At 35.3% G+C, this 22,220-nt stretch overlaps 3 protein-coding genes across 7 annotated transcripts; 2 read left to right on the forward strand and 1 right to left on the reverse strand.

Moving 5' to 3' along the window:
* Positions 1–1,505: 1,505 nt before the first annotated feature.
* LOC130956048 (protease Do-like 5, chloroplastic) lies at positions 1,506–5,325 on the forward strand. Of its 5 annotated transcripts, XR_009076991.1 has the most exons (9): positions 1,506–1,792; positions 1,861–1,986; positions 2,075–2,137; positions 2,648–2,737; positions 2,958–3,080; positions 3,200–3,287; positions 3,370–3,444; positions 3,660–4,600; positions 4,990–5,325. XR_009076991.1 is itself a non-coding variant. In XM_057883071.1 (8 exons), exons 1-8 carry the CDS (start codon positions 1,574–1,576, stop codon positions 5,064–5,066), a joined length of 861 nt encoding a protein of 286 aa, XP_057739054.1. In that variant the 5' UTR covers positions 1,506–1,573; the 3' UTR covers positions 5,067–5,325. The 5 variants fall into 5 exon arrangements, 4 of the variants coding, with proteins under 4 accessions (XP_057739054.1, XP_057739055.1, XP_057739052.1 ...); XM_057883071.1 differs by lacking the exon at positions 3,660–4,600; XM_057883072.1 differs by lacking the exon at positions 4,990–5,325 and having other exon boundaries at positions 1,851–1,986; positions 3,660–4,983.
* An 89-nt stretch (positions 5,326–5,414) lies between these two features.
* LOC130956049 (uncharacterized) lies at positions 5,415–5,813 on the reverse strand. Its single transcript, XM_057883073.1, has one exon. The coding sequence runs from the start codon at positions 5,733–5,735 to the stop codon at positions 5,433–5,435; it is 303 nt and encodes a 100-aa protein (XP_057739056.1). The 5' UTR covers positions 5,736–5,813; the 3' UTR covers positions 5,415–5,432.
* A 493-nt stretch (positions 5,814–6,306) lies between these two features.
* On the forward strand, positions 6,307–14,768 carry LOC130955128 (KH domain-containing protein At4g18375). The gene is made up of 8 exons (XM_057881925.1): positions 6,307–6,484; positions 6,978–7,588; positions 7,807–8,298; positions 8,722–8,961; positions 9,034–9,306; positions 9,967–10,022; positions 10,152–10,248; positions 11,011–14,768. The coding sequence occupies exons 2-8, from the start codon at positions 7,001–7,003 to the stop codon at positions 11,140–11,142; spliced, it is 1,878 nt and encodes a 625-aa protein (XP_057737908.1). The 5' UTR covers positions 6,307–6,484; positions 6,978–7,000; the 3' UTR covers positions 11,143–14,768.
* Positions 14,769–22,220: the final 7,452 nt, after the last annotated feature.

Genomic DNA, 22,220 nt, shown 5'->3' on the forward strand with positions numbered 1-22,220 from the left:
TTTTAATCTAACAGCTCTCAAATATCAATTTCACGTGAAGTCAACTTCACCTGAGTTTTCACATTTTTTTATCTATTTTCTTTCTTTTTTTTTGGGTATATATATATACTAAAAGATTAGGGGAAAAAATTCAGTTATTGAAAATAGAAAATTAAATTAACGACCTTCTTTAATTTTTACAGAAATGAAATTGCAACCACAAATTTTTCATTTATTTTTTCTTCTTCTTAATTTGCGATCACAAAATATATAGATCCTTATTTTCACCAGAAATAATTAATATATTGTGTCAAGAAATTATTATTATTCTTAGTTTTTTTTGTTATTAGAAATTATAATTAGCTAGCACTTAGCACCTTGCTTAATTTTGTGGGCTAGATTGTATATCCGTACAAAAGGCAAAAGCAATTATCAAACGTGTTGTATGCTTAATTTGTTTTCTTGTTCTTTTTTTTTTTTCGTTCTAATAGCAATTGATGTGAGATTAACTTTTCTTACTAAAACATAATTAAATTGATACTTTAAAAACTTACTAAATGATGTTAAAATATTAGTGAAACTATTTGGTAATATTGTGTATATAGACTAGTCCTGTATAAAGATAAACATTTAAGCGTTTAAAATTTAAATAAAAATATTTATATTTTTTAAATCGCTTTTAAAAGGTTATTGACTACTCTTAACAAATGGATTCCTTTGTGTTTCATGATAATGAGTGTGTCTTTCTATCTTTTCTAAAACAAAACATTTAGAAGCTACTACTATTGCTCCAATGGGCATAGAAAGAAGGCCCAAGGTCATGGGAAATAGCCGGTAAAGGTACCTGTCTTTGTAGACCCAAAAGAATAGGAATAATAATAAAAAAAAACCCACCTGTCTTTATCTCTAAACCAATTATTGTCGTGTCCGAAAAAAAATATATATTTTGTGACTATTAATTGTTATTACAAATTTTCTTAAGATCTATTTTTCTTGGAACATTTTCCTTTTATTAATACTTTTAATATTTGAATGATAATATTATTCCGTGAGTGCAATTAGTTTGGCAAAGCCCATGAACAAGTTTCTTAGTTAGGCCGCCTTTGTTTACGAGAAAAAGACAAAACAAGTAATTGAGAACAAGATAAAGAGGATAAAGACATAAATTTTATATTTTTATATTTTATTTAGCAATAAATTAGTACAAATTATAAAAATTTAATTTATTATTTTTTTATTGAAAAAATTTGAGAAGAAAAATATAATAATAAAAAAATATAATTATAAAAAATTAATAAAAATAATAAAAGAAAAAAAAAATAAGTTGTATCTTTTGTTAGTGTCTTTGTGTCCTTCTTGTTAGGATGAACACAAAATACACTAATTAAGTGTCCCTAGACACAATGTTTCTGTCTCATTTCTCAAACACGATTTTGTATCTCCGTATCCAAGTCTTAGTGTCTTGTGTCCCTGAAAACAAACGCGCAGCCTTAGTTAACAGTAGAGTTAAAAGTAACGGAAGCAGTAACAGAAGGACGGTTATCCGTTATTATGCTATCCTGTGTGTGAAATCTGAATTGCTAGGATTGAAGGCATGGCAGTGTTTTGTATCCAAAGCAACTTGTCTGGGTTGACAAACCCAATTCCCTCAAGAAGAACGAGTAGGCGAGGAGCCTTAGCTTTTGTCTCCTCCATTGTTGTTTCTTCTTGGCCTGGCCTTGCTAATCTCAATTCTACACCACCTGCACTTGCTCACAACCTGCTACAAGATGAGTTTCAGCAACAAGAACACCTTCTTGTGCACCTTTTTGAGGTCAGCAATCTTCTACCTTGTTGCTTTATTACTTCTTTTGAATTTAACTTGGGGATAGATTATCACAGGAAACATCACCATCTGTTGTTTTCATTAAAGACATTGAATTGAGGATGCTAGATGAGGATGAGAATGCAGATGCAAAAGTCCAAGGCACTGGTTCTGGCTTCATTTGGGATCAATTTGGTCACGTAGTAAGAAAAGTCCAAGGACCGATCAACTTTGACAAGGAATTTCATTCTCTCTTTGATTTTCCTCATATTACTTTTTTCGATTCAACAGGTTACTAATTACCATGTTGTTGCCAAACTTGCTACTGATACAAGTGGTTTACAACGTTGTAAGGTATTTCATAATTCTGTTGCCGTTTTGGATTTAATTTGTTTGTGTGGTCAATTTCTAGCTATGTATCAAGAGTGTTTCCAATCATTCAAACAAGGTTTAATTATTCTGTTGGTACTTATAGTTCTATCAAATTTTTAATTATATTTTTTTCCTTTCAATTGAGTCTTCTAATTTTGTAATTATGTCATTTTCATATTAAAAATATTAAAATTAATATAATATTTTTACCAAAATATATGCAGTCAAAGATTTAATTAAGTTTTTAATTATAAATACCTTCAATTTGTAAAGAAATATTTAGTTAACTCTAATATTTTTTACACTAGAAATGACTTAATTACAAAATTAAAGCAGTATAGGGACTCAATTGAAAGAAAAAAAATATAAGGACCTAATAAAAAATTTAGTAAAACTATAGGGATCAGAGTAATTAAACCTTCAAACAACCACCCTTTATCTGAGTAGCATCACAGCACTACTATTAATGCAAAATCATGATACTGTCTACAGGTTTTCTTAGTTGATGCCAAAGGGAATAGCTTCTATAGTGAAGGCAAGATAATTGGGTTTGATCCAGCCTATGATCTTGCTGTTCTCAAGGTACATTCTAATCCTTTTTTTTCCCTCAACAGTTGATTTCTTTATTTGTCAATCTTATAGGATTCTTCTTTATATGCCAATAACAATGATCCAGAGTTTCTTTTCTCTTGATCATGTTGATGTTGCATAGGCATAGCTGACATTTTTCCTTAACTTGAGGCATCAACACCTACCTTCTAAGGTTCTAAAAATTAACAGACAATAATTTTTGTATTTGCAGATTGATGTTGATGGGCACGAAATCAGGCCTGTGGTTCTTGGTCAATCTAACAAGTTACATGTAGGTCAAAGTTGTTTCGCAATTGGGAATCCTTATGGATATGAAAATACTCTCACAACAGGGGTAATTTTTCATGTTGTTTCCTAGATAGAACAAAATGTGTTGCACCTTGTAGGTGTTACTTCATTGTATTGAAAGAAACGGATGTTATGATGGTGTATTGTGTGGTGTAACTTTTGCAGGTGGTGAGTGGTTTAGGGCGTGAGATACCTTCACCAAATGGAGGGGCCATTAAAGGAGCTATTCAAACTGATGCAGATATTAATGCAGGCAAGCAACACACCTCATTTTCCTGATGTCTCCAGTGCCAATGTTTGAATTGTGATGTTATGTGTGCATGGATGGAAAACAGGAAACTCAGGGGGACCATTGATTGACTCATACGGCCATGTTATTGGCGTAAACACAGCAACCTTCACCAGAAAAGGTAACTGTTATGTGTATGCTATTCTTCACTAAAGTGAAAACTCAGGTGAAGTCGACTTCACGTGGAGTTGATACCTGAGAGCCGTTGAATGAAAATTTAATCAAATCAGTCAAATCATCTAACGACTCTCAGATATCAACTTCATCTGAAGTCGTGAGTTTTCACCTTCACTAATGTTCCAACTCCCCAAGAATACTTATTTTGCTATATTAAAGCAATTTCAGGGAGCGGAATGTCATCAGGTGTTAACTTTGCAATTCCCATCGACACTGTTCTCAGGACTGTACCATATCTTATTGTTTATGGAACACCTTACAGTAATAGGTTTTGATCAACCATGTTCCATATCTTGTGTGACGTTTTTTACAGTAATAGATTTTGGTAACGAATGAATGACATGTTTGATTGATGTTCAAACAACAACCTTTACAAGCATGCTAAATTACTAGCAATATTAATCTCAGATATAATAGCATGACTTTGAGGTGCATAAATCAACTATTCTCATGTATCAATATATCAATTGAAAAATCAACAATGAATACGTGGGAGTTTTTCCACTATCTTTCATTAAAAAAGAAATTGCTAATTGATGTCGAAAGTGAGTTGCTTTGTTAGAGGCAGGTATATGATTTTGTGATCTATGCTGATTTTGTGATAAAATTTGACAATACAGATAGTTCGATTAAGATTGTTTGACCTAAAGGTGAGTCGATAATACGTAAGTCGAAATGTCATAGCATGTGAGTTGTTTCACGAGAATGTAGGTCGAAGTATCATAAGGGTTGTTCCATAAGAGCGTTAGCACAAGGATTCAACTTATCATAAAAGGAGTTGAGTCGATCACTTCTAAAAGTCGAAATGAGTAATTACACAAAGGCTTTATCCAAAAGCATTTAAGAATGTGGGACTTGAAGACTAATGTAAGAAAAGACATGGGACATCAAACTTAGAGGTCAAGATTTTTCATAGTCAAGGTAATGTCGTAACCTAAGAAATAAGAGGAAGCTAGCTCGTGGGAAAAGAAAAACACTGCGAATCTATCCTTTTGGACTATAAATAGAAGAAAGACAGAAGTGAAAAAGAAATTTCAACTTAAACACTACATTATCACACAAAACTCTACAAAATCCAAAATTACACTGACACCATAAATGTAAGTACCCTGAGCTTTTATTTTCAGTTTCTTTTGTTTTATTCCCTTTTCATTTCTTTTCGAATATTTTAATTTCTTTTATTTACTTGTTATTTAAATTACACTTTGTATTTATTTCTTTCTCTTCATATTCATTTTATCTTCACATTGTTAATTTTCTTTTCTTTCAAGCATTTATTTCCAAGTTTTCACTTCATTTTATCTATTCCAAGATTTGGAGATTAGGCTTCTGATTTTGGTATCGTACATTGAACTAACCTATTTGGCTACAGTTTTAATCAAAACAAGTTTAAAAGGGTTAAGTAGGGCATTGCAGTTTTAGGATATTTGTTCTGTGATTGTTACTATCTTAGTTTCTTGTTTTGAATGTATTTATTTTTGTCATGTAGGTGTTCTATCTGCACATGAAAGCATTGCACGCTTAATGCCCTTGCCCTCTGAAGTATTTGGACTCCATTTGTTCTAACTGTCACTGTTTAGTCTTATTTTATAACAACATGATTGCCACTGAAACCATAGTACCTAGTACAAAATTGAGGATCAAATTCTCAACCAAAAGGATAGAAGTTGATTCTGGAACAAAATGTAAGGCTGCACAGAAAGTTTCCCTAATTGATCAAAGTGAGCTCTCTAGTACAATACCATTAATGAAGGACGTCTTAATTTGACTACAATTAACGATCAATAAAATGAATACAAGTAGAGTAGTCTCTGCTTTGAACATATATTTAGCTGCTTCTTGTTAATAAATTATAATAGTAAAGTTTGAAGCAAGAGTTGTAATAAACATACAAAGAGTAAAATGGAAGAAAGAGAAGACAATAATAACTAACTAAGTAAGAGATAGAAGGGACAACTGTTCGTCGATAGAGCAATCAACATGACACGTGGCGCGACAGGAAGCAGGAATGAGAATGAGGCCAAGGCACCTCTGTTCGAGGGGAGAGGGAGAGGATCGGCGAGTGGTGCGATACTCGACGGCATCCTGGAGAATGATGTTGCCTTGTTTGTCGATGCAGTAGAATCCACCCAAAAAGAATCTTCCATCCTTAATCCCCACCAGCATTCGCCGAAACAGCAGCTTCCTCGCCCGCCGAACCGCCTCCGACCCTTCTCCAACTGCTTCTTCTTCCATCGCCCCCAACCACACACTGTTTAGGTTTTCAACTAAACCACGACTTCCCCTATATCATACTTCTTTTCGCAAATTACATACAACTCCCTTAACAACTTATAATAATTGTGTAAAATAATCTTATATTTTTGGTAAAAATTAAATTTTGAAGGGATAAAGTTTATTTTTTATCCCTAAATTTGGTAAAAATAGTCCTAAATTTTGTTTTAAAAGTTTTTTATTTGCATCAAATATATTCCAACATTTAATTTTTTGAAAAAATTAAGACTAATTCAACAACAATTTCATAAGAATAACTCTCAACACAAGCAAATCAAACATAATTTTTATGTATTATTGTCAGATTGATCTTAATTTTTTTAAAAATTTAGCCATAAAAAATATATTTGAAGCAAATAAAAAATTTTTGGAACAAAATTAAAATAAAATAAAACTTAGAGATATTTTTAAAACTTTTGCTAAGTTTCAGGGATAAAAAGTATACTTTACCCAAATTTTAAGTAATTAATTGAAAAACATATAAAACCAAAAAATGGATTAATTAATAATGATTAGAACTACCGAGCGGGGTATTATAGTAAAACAACAAAATAAAGGAGGAAGAAAAGGTGAATAGATCCTGCCCTGCCTCCTAGAGAGATTCTCAGGGAAACAAGAAATCGAGTGCGTTTCTCGGCGAAATTCGAAACATCAGGGCTTCAACTAGCTTCGCTTCTTCTTCATCATCTTATCTTATATCTATTAATCAGGTACACAAGTCTCTTACTTTTGGTTTCACAAACTTCAATTTTTCTTAGCTCTTTTCCTTTTTATGTGAGGTTCCTTCCCCATTTGACACGCCATCTTATACCCTTTCTTCTTTTCTTAAGCTGGTGTTGAATTATGCTCTCTCAATCTGTAATTGGTTCTTTTCATACGATTACACCCCGGCCCCAATCATAGCATAAAATGTTGGATTCTCTTCACTCCACTCAAAGAGTGATATTTACTATACACCACTAATTTCCACATTTTCAGCTTTGCTTGTTTTCAATTTAAATATAATTAGAATAATTTATATGTTGGTGTTGCAGGCTCATCCTGCGGTGAATCATATTTTAATACCTTCACTTTTCTATGTAAATCTGTTTAATTAGTTGGATTATTCTTTCATTTAAGATTGTTGTCACAAGGGTGGCATGGGAGAAGAAGTTTGGTGAAAAGAAACTTGCAGTATTTATTTACTTGGCTTTTTTCTCCCAGGAGTCTTACCGGTGGTTTGTAAAATGGGGGAGACTGGGAAACGATATCGCAATCAAAGGGACCATGATGGAAACGGGAAGAATCAAAAGCGGCGTCTGAATGACAAAGTTGAAAGGGGAAATGATGAATTGATTATCTATAGAATACTGTGTCCAGATGGAGTAATTGGGAATGTCATTGGTAAGAATGGAAAAGTCATCAATACAATAAGGCAAGAGTCTAGGGCAAAAGTCAAGGTGGTGGATCCATTTCCGGGTGCCAAGGACCGGGTTATAACAATTTACTGCTATGTTAAGCAGAAGGAAGAATTTGAGGTTGATGATGAGCTCAATAATATGCAGCCTTTATGTGCTGCCCAAGATGCTCTTCTCAAGGTTCATTCTGTCATTTCAAATGCCATGGAAGCCGTTGGAGATTCTGAAAAGAAACAGAAGGATAAGGAAGAATGCCAAATCCTTGTTCCATCAAGCCAGTCTGCAAATATCATTGGTAAGGCTGGGGCTACCATTAAAAAATTGAGGGTAAAGACAAGGACAAATATCAAGGTTATTGCAAAGGATAGGGCCAATCCGGCACACTCATGTGCTATGGACTTTGACAATTTTGTGTTGGTTGGTACATTTAATATTTTTAGTAGCTTACCTTAACAGTTTTCTTTGCTGATCCGTTAAACATTCTTAGTACTTTAGCTTTGGGATCTTACAATTTCTATATGTTGAATAACATTTCAACGTGGATATTTTATTTAGCTATTAAAACAAATTCTTTTGCAGTGAACTTTTACCTTACTTTTTGGCCTTACTACATTCATTTACCCCATTGTGAGTAGATTACTGGTGAATCAGAAGCTGTTAAAAGAGCATTGTTTGCAGTTTCTTCTATTATGTACAAGTTCTCTCCAAAGGAGGACATCCCTCTTGACACGACAGTACCAGAAGTCCCTCCTAGCCTTATTATTCCTTCAGACATTCCAATTTATCCACCTGGCAGACTATACCCAACTTCAGATCCTATTATCCCACCTAGACCTGTTCCTCAAATCCTAGGTGCGACAAATGTACATGATCTGCAAGGTTACGCTGATTCAGGAAATGCATGGTCTCTGTACTCATCTGCACTTCCAGCCGTTTCTGATCCTGGTGGTTCACAATCTGAGGAATTAATTGTTAGAATGCTATGCCCCTCTGACAAGATTGGATGTGTCATCGGGAAGGGAGGGAGTATAATTAAAAATATAAGGCAGGCTAGTGGTGCTCGTATCGAGGTTGATGATTCCAAGGCTCGTTACGATGAGTGTTTAATCACTATAACTGCAACAGAGGTATACTATATCTGCTTCTTCCACTTGTTTCAATGATTGAGCATTATTACTGAGATGTATTAAACATGGTAGAGTCTTTGATATATCTTATTTGCATGGAAACGCTTAGACTTTTATGTGTTATCAATGTTTTACTTGTTCATTGTTATAAGTTCAATTTTCAAATGTATATATGTTAGTATGAGAAAAAGGAAAAATCACATTAGACATGGGTATTGAGTTGAGGAGTTGCATGTTTGACATGAAAGCTGCTCCAAATCATTGAATTTCATGATCGATTTCGTGTTTGATTTACCAGTTGTTGGAGTTTGTTGATACCGATGTACTTTGCATGCAGTAGGTTTTCCCATTATATGTTCCTGAGCTGTTGTTCCGTATAATAAAATGAGTAAATAGTCATGCAGTATGATTTGTATTTTGTAGTCATCAAGTGATCTGAAATCCATGGCAGTGGAAGCTGTTTTGCTTCTGCAAGGGACAATAAATGATGAAGATGACACCCCAGTTTCAATCCGGCTCCTAGTTCCATCCAAAGTTATAGGATGCATTATTGGGAAAAGTGGCTCAATCATAAACGAAATTCGGAAGCGGACTAGAGCAGATATTCGAATCTCGAAAAGCAATAAGCCTAAAATTGCTGATGTGAATGACGAACTTGTTGAGGTTTGAATTCTTTTTTGTTTAATAAGTTTTCTTGTCTTCTTTGTGTATGTGTTTATTCAATGTTCTTTTTAGGTGGTTGGTGGAGTTGATTGTGTGAGAGATGCACTAATCCAGATTGTATTAAGACTGCGGGATGATGTACTGAAAGAAAGGGACACTGGCCGTAATCCTCCCCCTATAGGTTCTGAATCGTTTTATTCAGGTGGTTCTGTTCTTCCAGTGAGATCTGTCATCCCTCCAGCTCCTGATGTCCCTGCTCCATTGGCTTATGATCAGAGGACTGAAAGTGGAACTGGGCTAAACATGCTTTCTTCCAGCAGCTTGCATGGTTTTGGATCTTATTCGGTATGTCTTGCTGCTATTTTTTAATTCAATATCATATCATATATGCTTCTGATTTGAAGTTATTGGTTCAATGTATGGATAAAATTAGTTATCATTTATTGGTACTTTACTGCTTGTGATATCAAATATCTCACAGAGCTTTATTTATTTGTTTGTCATTTTTTTAATGGTGAAATGTATTTGTTTTATTAGTTTCTTAAGATTGAGACAATTTATTTCCAATGTATATGATAATGGATTCTATTCTCTGGAGAAAATTATTATATTATGGACACTAGATAGTGACCTTGATTTATAGGTTCTGCTAAAATTTAGTGTATTTTACCATTGTTTTTAAATTTTATAGCTCCTTGGTCATGTGCTGGGATGGTATATCTGGATTTAAATATTATGTTATGATGATATGAATATATAGTGAAGTTGATGTAGCAAGTGCTGATGAATTTCAGCATTCTCTTCTCTTTTGTTCTTAGAGCTGTTCCTTTTATTCAACACATCCTTTCCACCAGTACTGTGTTCTCTTTTCTAGTACAAGAAGTTGGCAGCTGCATTAAATTCATTCTGTATTCTTCTTCTGTCTATTGTTAAATATCCACTCTCTATTTTTAGTTCTTAAATGTAGGCCAGGGGCATCATGTATTGTTTGCTTCATTGTAATAGATGGGAGAAAATGGCTATGGATCTATGTCTTCGTATGGCTACAAGCTATATGGAGGGTTAGTATATAGTTTTATCAATGTTCTACATACATTTTTATACTTTGCAACTAAGTTACTCCCCTTTTAATGTTAATCTGATTAATTCTTTTCAACTCATGTTTCTGAGCCTTCATTTGTTATACTCAGTTTGCCTCCCTCATCAACTATGGAGATGTTGGTCCCAGCTAATGCTGTAAGCAAAGTGTTAGGTAGAGGAGGGGCAAATATAGCTAATATTAGGAAGGTTTGTTCTCCAGCTCTGAATTTATTTTCTTTCACTGAATGTTTCAGTGAAGTAATTATTGTTTTGAAAGATGCATTTCTATATTATCTGTCATACAAAGGGGTTGGCATGTGATGTTGCAAGGTTTATCGTCGTAGGATTTAATTTTGCTATTTTCATTTATTCTTTATTCAATGAAGATGCCTCCTATAAAAATTCATATTTCTATACCGGTGATGCTACATGACCAAGTCATTTTGGTAATTAAGTTCAACCAAGGTGGTCCAATAGTTTAAGGATTTATAACCAAAAATTTTAGTTGAAGAAGGAGGAGGAAAGGCATAAGAAGAAGAAAAGTCTTGGTTGGACTTGATTACAAAAATAACTTGTTCACCTAGCATTTCTCTTTCTATACTTATCTTAGTGGCAGATTCCATTACATTGTCATATATATGCTGTATCATGTCGGTCCAATTTGCAAGAATGTAAAATTAAGAAACTGAGTTTCACCATATTAAGTGAGTATTGAGTTTTCGTAAGAAGGAAGCAATTACTTGTGCAGAAACTAAATGGAAAATTTATCAAGATTTCTCATATTTTTTGTCACACATCTGATGGACCATAAGATGTTCATACTCTCACTGTCACTCACTATCATATTAGCATTTAGTATTGAATACCAATTTCTTTGTGCTTCCGCATCCATTGTACCTGAATATCTTAGCAACTGGTGCCAATATGCTTCATTGAATGTGTATTTTATGTCTATTTCCTTTAATCCAGATTTCTGGAGCAACAGTAGAGATTTCTGAAACCAAATCTTCCCGAGGTGATCGTATAGCTCTTATATCGGGTACACCGGAACAAAAACATGCAGCTGAAAACTTGATCCAGGCATTTATAATGGCCACATAACCTGATGGAGTTATTTCTGGTGTTTTAAGATGAAAAATTAATCCTGAAGCATGTCCAGGTTCCTGTCCATAGTTCTTATATCTTTGGTCTGGAATAGAATATTCTATAGGGTTCTTTTGCTGAACTCCTGTTTCTTCCATAACATTAACTAGCAAGATTCTTCTGGAGTATCCATGGCTAGGTCTGTATGTAGGAGCTATACTTCCTTTCATTTCTTTTTCTTAATCTATTCTTCTTCTGCGCTCTTGTCATAGTAATTTAGGATCTTTCTATCCATTCATGCTGTATTTCTGTTGACCAGTGTGAGACCATCCCCATAAACTATTGTCAGGGGAAACCATAAAGGGTTGATGTTTATTTTGTTCTGCTGGATCAACCTCTTATTCTTGTTTCTTGCTGGAAGTGTTTCTCCTAATGATGCTAATAAAATGCAGATTCTCTGGTAATCTCCTTTTTCTAACTCTTGCTCAGAAAGTACTTTGATCAGAAGTTGGAAAATTGCCTCATGAATTAGAGAATAACGCAGATAACTCTGGATCATTCTCTTCCCTCTGCTAGTATTTTCCGTATCTTGTAATCCTAACGTAATGGTTTTTGCAACTATATATGATCATACATTTTTTGCTTGACTTCCGGCTTCTGGTTGTGCTTGTTATCACACTGAGCACACTCCATTGTTTACCTATTATCTGAAAAACCATTAGAATTTATTTTGTAGAGCTTGTATTCGTGCTTTTCAGTTTTCACCTTAGTTGTCATGTGCTGGATGCCGCTCACAAGAAGATACTTTGTCTCTGCTGCATTTTATTGAGGCAGCCCATAACTGATCCAATGCGTTTAAAATGATATCAGTGAATGTCCTAATTTTATCGAATTAAATTCATTTTATGATCTTGATTCTTTATCTCTGTTGCCTGTGGCTTATCTACTATCCTGTTTGCAACTTAGCATTTAGTATCTCACATGAACTTGGATTATATGGTTAATCATATTTTGGTGACCTAGAGAATATCCTTTCTAAATTTCAGTGATTTTCTTAAGTGGCAACTAAATTTGTAGGGAATAGCTTGTTTCCTATCCTTAAGGTATCTGCTTATTTCTCAGATATTGCTTTCTGACTAGTATGAATAATCACAATCACATGCCATAGGATTAAATCATCCTCTTTCGATTGTCAATCTACTATATATCGGTACTCAGATCTTCTCTTGAAAAAGATTCACTCATCCAGTTTTTCTGCTGCTATGTTCAAAATCTACAATAAGACCAGTGTGCTCAAGACTTCCTTTCCTTTTCATCGTTGCATAGCGCTGTCTAGCTTTCTTTACATAATTAGTAATCAGCTAGATATTTTTCAATGGGAAAATCATACAAAGCCAGAAATCCCTCCGGAAATATAATAATCCAACTAAGTTGGCAGGTTATGAGGGGTTTAAGTAAAATTGTTATGTTCTCTCTACCATTATTATCTTTGCCATGGGTGTCCGCCAATGAATTGAGGCAGTGTAGCACTGCTCTTTCCGATGATTACAGTGACATTAAACTTCACTTTCCTAGCAAATTGTCGGTATATTTAATTTCTTCATTTTGTGCTAGTGTAGTTTCTAGGTTTTGTTTCATAAACTCTCCCTATTCTCATATCAGCAAAGTTAATCTGACATGTAATGTTTTTTATTTCTTTACCCAATCCTTTTCATGTATGTTTGGGAGTTCTTCTGAGGTGGGAGTCGAGCCCTTAATGGCACTGAGAAAAGGGAAGGAGTGGGTGAGAAAGCCCTTCTCCTATTTGGGAGCTCCATGAAGACAAGGGACTGCAGTGCCTCCATATCTAAGCACCCACTTGTCCCTGCCACTCCCTCCTCGCCTTGCCCTTCCGGCCACTGCTCCCAAACAAAGCCTTAACCCTTAAGGATATACTATACAGGTGGGAAATCCTCCCTGTTCTAGACTATGATAGATTCTAAGTTTACAATACCCCCCTCTCAACTCAGTATTATAGACTCTAGATCACTATCCATTTTTATTATTATTACCCCACCATTCTTATTAAAAGGATGTCTAGTTTGAATTTGGTTATTGGGTGTAGGTCAATTGCAATTTGCAGCCATTGTTATAAGTTGATGTAGTTCAATAGAATGTGGATTGCAGCCATTGTTGTCATTCACTCCAGGTATTTTTGTTTGTCTTGGAGATGAATATTTCCTTTATGAAGGGGTATGGTTCATGGGAACTTAAGGCCAGAGATCTTGTTTGTTGTCACTATTTGTATATGAAATTACTTTTAGATTGTATATAAAATTATAAAGTAGTGTTAATAAATTCCTGTGCATACAGCTTTCTTCAGTTTTGTTTTCAACCAGGAATAGATTGTAAATATTGTGAACTGTGAAGGTAAATTAGTTTTTGCTTTTCTTGGTTACACTGCATTTGTTCAACCAAAAGAGGAAAAAGAAACATGCAAATTGAACTTATTTGTTAACAAAGCAGAATCAGGTATCCATTAGGTCTGTTTTCTGCACAGTAGTAGTAGAAAGGTTGCATGATGATGCCACTTTGGCCGGTTAAGTTCATTTAAATACAATTCGAAAAGCCAGATATAGAAAATATAAGGCATTTTTGGATTCTCTCCTCCTCCTCCTCCCTTGTTTGGGATTTATAAAGGGGAAAAAGTATCTTTTATATTTTACTATTTTTTTCCTTCAAAATTTTATAAACAAGAAAAAACTGAAATATAAAAATGAAAACTAAACAGGTCATAAGTCTCTCCTCAACACTAATATAGTTAGAAAATGTTGGTGTATTAATGAGCATATCGTCCTATTTCTTAGGATTTCAGAAGAGCTAATGACAGTATTATTATGCTTCTGAAAATAGATAGTTAGATAGTGTTAGAAAAATTTCTCCCCTTTTCCTTCCTTCATTCAGGCCACATATTAGTGGATCAGAAAAGATAATAGAAGGATGTCTCCATTATAGAACCGAATTTTATTTGACAAAGATTTGAAGATTTTACTTGAAAAAGTGATTGTATATCGATATAATGTTCGTCATATGACTTACTTTCTAGAATGGGATATTTATGAGAATGACTTTCCCTAAAATTTAAACTTGTCAATTTCAATTTTCCACTAACCAATCCACGAGGACTTGGACCACACCAAAACAAGCAGGCAGGTAGATGAAGTAGTAGCTTCTAATCATAAATAAAAGTGTATTTAATGGCACATGTAAAACAGCTATTACTATTACTATGACTATTGTCTATTCATTTTCTAATGTAGTAGTATTGCATTAAGTTAGTGTCCTATAGGTCTATGGGACCTTATGTGAGTTGTGTCGTTGATAGGAACTTTCAATTGCTCTCACATCTACTCGTGTTTGCATCAAGGGTTTTTTCCATTTCAATTCTTTTTTTATTATTTGTCTTGTCTAAAACTAAAAGTCTATCTCATAGATAATGTTGGTAGGGTCCAAATTTGGAACATTTTCTACCAATTGATCCGGGATATTTTCAATAAGTAAGGAGGATATTGGTTTCTCTCCCCACATTTCTCAAGTGCAAAAGTGCCTTTCAAGTATAAATTTAGAGTTCAACGTGACAGATGAAGTTATATACCATGTCCAAAATGAGAGATTTAAAAAGAATAAATCAACTGATAATTAAGTGATTTATCAACAAACAGTTCAATTTTGTTTTAATTGTATTATTACAAAGTGAAAAAAGGATAAATTGTACCTTTCCAACTTAATCTTTTTTTTTTCCCAATATTTTAGAGACGAAGCGATGTGTTCATGTTACTTGTGACAGTGGATGCTGTCTCTGTATTCAAGTTTAGACTTGCCCAACTGAATGTCACTTTAAGCCTAATTCTGACTTAAACTTTACAAAATCGCCAACAAAATGTCTTATTAATTTGGTTTAAATAATGCATCATGAGAAATTAGCTGAGACGTAATACCTTAATAAAAACTAGAGTATTAATTTCATCTCCAAAGCATACGCCACATTCCATATGTTCAGATATAATGTAGATAACTAACTAAATTCTGCTAAGGAGCCAATGGAGTATTTGTACAATGTGTACAATGGACTGTTTATTTGGTCCAATATGAGTTAAAAAATGAACATCCAGAGTAAAATACTACTAATTTCTCAAACACAATATACTCATATTATCTAGAATAACCATTCGGGTATAGGGATAATAAATATCTGATATCTTATTGAATCGAACATTCCTAAACTCTTATCGAACATTCCTCTAACTAATTAAGCATTTTTCTTGTCAAACATTCATGGAAGCTTTAGTTCTAAATTGGTGGAAGGTGAAGGAGGGTTTCTTAAATGACCTTACCAGTTAAAATCTCTATCCCAATATTATGTCATTAACTCATAGTAGTTCTCAAGAGCTTTCTCCGCAATACCCCTAATAAATATTTTGAGTTCCAACTTCCAAGCATACCAATGAAAATTCATGCAAGAAGCCAAGTTTCAAGAGCTATTCACAAAGGGACCTACTTAGATAGTAGTTGTCTTCATTATAAAAAAATATTTTTATTTTTTTTTTGTAAAAATAAAACATTAAATACCGTGCTGATTCACATTAAATGGCAGGTGAATTTCATTTGAAATGTAAGAAAGAGCAAATACTAAATAAAATAAGTAATAAAGAGCAAGTTAATGCTAAGATGTAAATATAACATGACTTCAACTATATGAAAAGGTGCGCATATACTTTTTAAAAGAGTTAAAATTCATTGAGATTAAACTATATAAAATGGAATTAAGACTTGCACGGTGACGCAAATAACAATGTTAAACTATATAACGATGAATCTAATGACATGTGGGAATGTAGAAGAAATACAAACTAGGAGTTACGTTGACCATAATAATTTCAGTTCCAAAGATGATTGTATAGTAGTGGGGACGTAAATGCTGAGTGTCTGTACTTTCATAAGAGTACGGACGGAAATTAAAACCTGAAATATGAATCATCGTGAAAACTAGCAAATGGTAGTAGTAGATACTAGATAGTGTGTTCATCAAGCATAAGCCATGAACGCACACATGCCAAAACGTGCGCGTGTGTTCCTACTATTTTGTTAGTAAAAATTTTGAGTGAATACTCAAAATAATCCCTAAAATTTGACTTCGATCTTAATTTTGTTGTCGAAATTTCAATTGATTTAAATTGAATCTCCAAATTTCACAAGATTACTCACGTTAGCCTTTTCGCTTATCTTCGTTACGGGTGTACTTAATTAAAACGTTAAGTGACATGCTATCAATTTCTAAATAACGTTGTTTTAGTGTTGATGCCTTTCCCACTAAAAAAATACCGTTTGAGACAATAAGAAATTAAAACACAATTCCACCTCAGTTTCATGATCAAAACATGGAAAAAGGGATACTTTTCTTCTGTTTTATTCTCTCACATATATAGTGGTGAGAAAGGTCAATGTTGCTATTGTAGGTTTTCGACGAGGTTCGATTTAGTCGTTCTCTCATAAATTACAAAGGAAAAGCATAAAAGGCATAAATCATACAAGAAAATAATTTATGAGGAAACGACTAAATCGAGTTTTGTCGAAAATCTACAATAGTGACATTGATATTTTTTACCACTATGCATGCGAGAAAATGAAAAATAATAGTCTCTCTATTTTAGTATTTTGATCATCAAAATTGAGGTGTATTTGTGTTTTAATTCCTCAAATGACGTCTCTAAATTAGGCACCAACACTAAAACGATATGGTTTAGTAACTGCCAACGTGTAACTTAGTATTTATGGAGATAGGAAAAAGAGTTAACGTAAAATTTGGAGGTTCAATTTGAATCAATTAAAATTTCGAAATCCAAATTTCAAAGATCATTTTGAGTATTAACTCATAAAAATTTCTTGGATCCAAATTTGAATTATGAAGAAAAATGTTTATTGCACATGCCATGTGCCCATATGGGTTACAAAACATGCCTTTCTAATGCTTAATACTAACAAGTTTTTAGGCCATCACCACAACTATATCCCAAGAAAAAATATAGAGTATCAATATATTATCTGCCAATTTATTGTCAATAATAATTAATTATTATATTTTAATTACAATTAGCATTAAATTGACCTAAATTAATAAAAAAAATTGAATTATAAGGATTTAGAACCGCGCCAAGGAGAGCTGCGACGTGAATTCAGGAAGGTATCACCGAATCCTCTTCCGCAAGAACCCCTAACTGCATCGTCGTCACTCGTCCCTGCGTTCTCTCTCACACCGGTATCAGTCGACGTTGCATCCTCTGCCTCCACCGTTGCTGCCCCTGCACGACGTGCCAAGCATGCTCTTCACAGAGCCACCCGCATTATGCCTCCGCGTTCACCACGTCGCATCCCCTCCGCCTTATCGTCTTCGTCGTCATACCGTGGAGCCTTCACCACCATTGTCTTCACCGCCACGCGGAACCCCCTCCCCGTGGAGCTGCCGCTGCTGCGTCGCGCCAATGGTTGCACTGCTCGGAATGTATACAGTGGTTCGCGTCTACGCCGCCGCCGTGGCCTCCACCCCAACGATCCTCTGGGCAGTGCTGGTGTCCTTTGCAACCAATCGCGGTCGCCGCAATGGCCATTTTGTATGCACAATTGTCTCCTTTTCAGGACACCGCAGCACCTTTTCCTTGCCATCTGCATTGCCGTCGTTCACTGCAGCGTGCTTCTTCTATGTCATTTTCACTTTCTCAATTTGATCAAAACATCTCCACTAGAAGACACATGTATAAGGAGACACATCCATAAAGATACATCTAGAAGACACAATTATAAAAAAGATATTTTCATTAAACACGTTCACAAAGATACTTTTATTAAATACTGTCATAAATAAAAATTGACAGAAGTTGGTAGAATCTTTATTGGTTATGTAACAAAAATTGATATCCCAATAACCTAAGATACAAATCAAATAAATCTCGCATTATTAATTACATTGTTTAGGAATAATCGTATATACTGTAGGAGTTGCTTTGCCCAGTTATTTTGAGGACTTAATAATTATCTGTCTGTATTTTATTAAATTACAAAATATTATACCGCACGTATACCGTATACCGGTATACGGCTATACGCATTCATTAAAATATTACCATTTGCCAATTGCCATACGCCCATTCATAAATAACAATCAGGGTAATAATGGTGATTTAATTAGTACAGTTAAGTAGTTTGTTTTACTGTACTAGTTTTCAAAACAAGTGTAGTTCTTTGCTAGTTTTATTACTAACTTTTAACAGGTACAATAAGATTGAAAGCTTTATTAATTAGTTTATTGTACTGAAACAAATTCATTTCAATTCTCCCTCGCATATTCTTTAATTTATTCATTTGTTTGTGATGTGTACTTGTGTGTATGTATAATTGTATACCAAATATAATAAAATAGCAAATAACATAGTCTTAATGATTTCAATCCATATATTATTGGTTGGTGGGAGAGGTCAAAATAATAAAATAAAATTAGAGGATCAGATTCATTACATAATAACAGGGTGTATTGCAACCACGTTAGAGGGCTAAGATCGAAATCAGATCCAGCTCAGCACTGCAAGTCCAAAATATACATTATCTTGCATGGATACCGTTTCATATAACCGAAATGGATCAACTCCATAGCTTTAACGAAGAAGAAACGAGGCAAAAAAAACTCTAAAATAGAAACGAAATCTTTTGAAAAATAGAAGTTATATATTCATGCATTAATTGATTTGGATTGATTTAAAAATCTGTTAAAGAGACACGTAACATAAACAACGCGTTTAGAAATTTCGTTCTCTTCAGACTTGTATAACTTATAAACTCAAAATACTTGTATGTAGAGATTAATTCTTCATTATTTGACCTTAGTTATAGCCTGCAAATAAGCAGCAATCATAAATTATATTGTGTTATGATTAATTAAGCTAATTGAAGGCTGTATGTGCTAATTAAGTTCATACCCCATTCTTCATATCCTAAGAGAGAGATACTACCTATACTTTTCTTATTTATATTTATATTATATAATTATATAAAGTGGTTTTATTACCCCCATGACTTTAGCAATACTTGAATTAGTCTAACATGTTGTACCCAAAAACAAAAATACAATAAAAGAAAATAAACAAAATCGGTGGAATATACAAAGGTGAGAAAAGTTTATAGATTTTAAGCTACATTTGTTTACAGAGACAGGAAACTGAGACAAAAACACAGAAATATAGAATTGTGTTTGACAGAGAAGATATGAATAGAGACAATGTATCCAGAAATACTGAATTAGTGTATTTTATGTCTGTTACGGTAGGTAACCGGAGATTAGTTCACTGGATGGCGTTCGGCGGCCCAAGTGTATAATAGAGGAGGACTCCAGGTAGGTTCGCAACTCGGGAGGCTCCGTCCGACTTGTGCTCGCGTGTGAATGGGGGGTGGTACCTGCAAAGACACTCCGATGCCTAAGTTAGCAAGGGTGTAAGCAGGTCTTATAGAGTATTGGACTTAGGAATACCTGAGGCGTGTCAGTGTACTTATAGTGGTGAGCCAATAACCACCGTTGGAGTAGTGCCGTATCTTTAGGATAATAACCGTCCCATTATCTTAGGGAGGTTAAGATATGGCTTTATGAAGTGGTTAGAGAGATTTTCGGGGCGGTTACTCATCTGAATGAGTGTTTATCTGCCAGCTAATCTCATAACCGACTTCTTCATCGCAGGTCGAGATGAACACCGACTTCGTGTGAAGGCCGGCGTTTAGTAAGGCTTAATCTATTGGATTAGGCTTTTTAATAGGACCTGGGCCTTTATCATTGGGTCAGGGTATGAACAGTGCCCCTACTTGAGCCCAAGATCCTTTTAAGGCTTGGGTTCAAGTATTCAACTCGGGTTCGTAGTCGACTTGTTTGAAAGAACACGGGTTTTGGAAACTGACGTGATTTTCGTGACCTTTAGTTTCTGACAGTTACGTCAATTCAAGCGTCGTGTCCGTTGAGGGATCATTTAGGGATTGAGGACCTTGGTAACGGTGCAGTCTCATTAATGACTGCCCCGTCTTTTACCATTATGCCCCTTAGCGTATTTATAAATACTTTCCCTTTCTTTCCATTTTCCGTTTCTGCAATCTTTCAAACTTCTCCTTATCTTGTTCGTGCTGCATTCTTGCGTTCGAAGACTTCTGTTCTTTTCCAACCTTCATTTTCGGCTAAAGGTTAGTTTTGCCTTTTTCATGTCATACTTTTTGTTTGCATGTTTTGTTTTGCAAGTAGATAGGTTGACCTGTAGATTCTAGTTTCGAATCTTTCTCCTTAGAGGCCGTGTTTTTTTATTTTTCTTTTTCTTTTTCCCTTTTTGTAGGTTTCTGCCACTTTTCTTTACATATATAAAAAATGGCTTCCGTAGACGTTCTTTCTCAATGGGTAGATGTTACGGTCCTTGGGGAGGAACCGTTGGTCGATGCTGAGTTCATCACTCATCTTCGCACTCATCACAGGCTCTGTACTTCAGAGGAGGACGAGCCCAAATATGAACTGATAATCCCGGGTCCTGAAGACCGGGTCTGTTTCGGGAGAGAAAATGAGGAGGCCCCTCATTTTTTCTTTATGTATGAGTGCATGATCACCCGTTTGGGTGTTTTTCTTCCTTTCTCAGATTTTGAGATATCTGTTTTGCATCATTGTAATGTTGCCCCCTACTCAACTTCACCCCAATTCTTGGGGTTTTTTGAAGATTTATCAGTTTATAAGCCATGCTCTGGACTTTCCGACTTCTCTAAAGATTTTCTTCTTTCTCTTCCATGTGACCAAGCCCTTTAGTGGGCTCAACAATAAACAGCAATGGGTATCCTTCCGAGCCATTCAAGGTCGGAGGATTTTCACCCTTTTTGATGAATCTTTCCACGACTTTAAAAACTTCTTTTTCAAAGTTCAAGCCGTAGAGGGTCACCATCCCTTTTTTCTGGATGAGCATTCCTCTCCCCGCTTTCCCCTTTATTGGTCGCCGCCCTCTTCTTGCGAAAAATATGGTCCCGATGACCTGGATGAGGTGGAGGCGGCCATTGTAGGGTTTTTCCGAGAAGCGTGGGGGAGGTCCCCATACTTGGATACCAGAAAAATTCTTCAGGGAACACCGACTTTCGTTCAATCTCAACTAGGTAGAGCATGCATTCTTTATTTCCGAGTAGTTTCCGCCGACTTATATTATACCGACTTGTAACTTGGTTGTTTCTTTTGTAGATATGGCAAAAAAGAACGCTCAGGAGGCCTACCAAAGGGTCCGAGAGGCCAAGGCGAAGTCCCGGGCTAGGTCCGGGGCGATCACCTCTCCTCCTCCTCCACCTCCTCCTCCTAAGAACACTGGCACTCCTTCTCAACCCATTGTAATTTCTTCCTCGAGTTTGCCCCGACCACCCCCCTCAGCCCAAATTCTCTCCGAGCCCGAGAAGAAGAAGCGCAAGACTTTGGAGTCTGGCTCTTCTTCCTTCGATGGTGGGGTTAAGGCGGATGCTATGGCATTCATCCGAAAGAACATCTATCCTTTTATCAGTATGGATGATGTTTCTGTTCGAAACCACCTTACCACCATGGCTGAGGAGAGTTTTAGGGCGGCGGGTGTTTGTGGCAAACTTTTGGACATTTTTGAGAAGGCTCCCCTAAGCTCTTTGGGGGCATCCTCGAGGGTTGAGGAGTTAGAGGGGAGGATTCTTATTTATGAAAAGCATGAGAAGGAGTTGAAGGAGGAGAGGGATAAATTGAGGAAGGAGAGGGATCACCTGAAGGAGGAGGAGGGTAAACTGCGGGCCCAATGCACTTTGGAGGCGAATCTGAGGAAAACGGCGCAAGACAGCTACCACAGCTTATTTCAAGATATTGTGGCCGTGAGGAAGGACTTGCTGAATTCTCGGAACGCATACGCCGAGTTGGAGGACTCTATCGCCGATGGTGCCGAGGAGTCTTGGAGAATTTTCTTGGAACAGGTCAGAGTTATCGCTCCCGACTTGGACCTTTCTCCACTACATCCTGACAAAGTAGTTATTGATGGCGCCATTGTTGATCCTCC

Source organism: Arachis stenosperma, chromosome 10, assembly GCF_014773155.1.
Source record: "Arachis stenosperma cultivar V10309 chromosome 10, arast.V10309.gnm1.PFL2, whole genome shotgun sequence".
Lineage (NCBI taxonomy): Eukaryota > Viridiplantae > Streptophyta > Magnoliopsida > Fabales > Fabaceae > Arachis > Arachis stenosperma.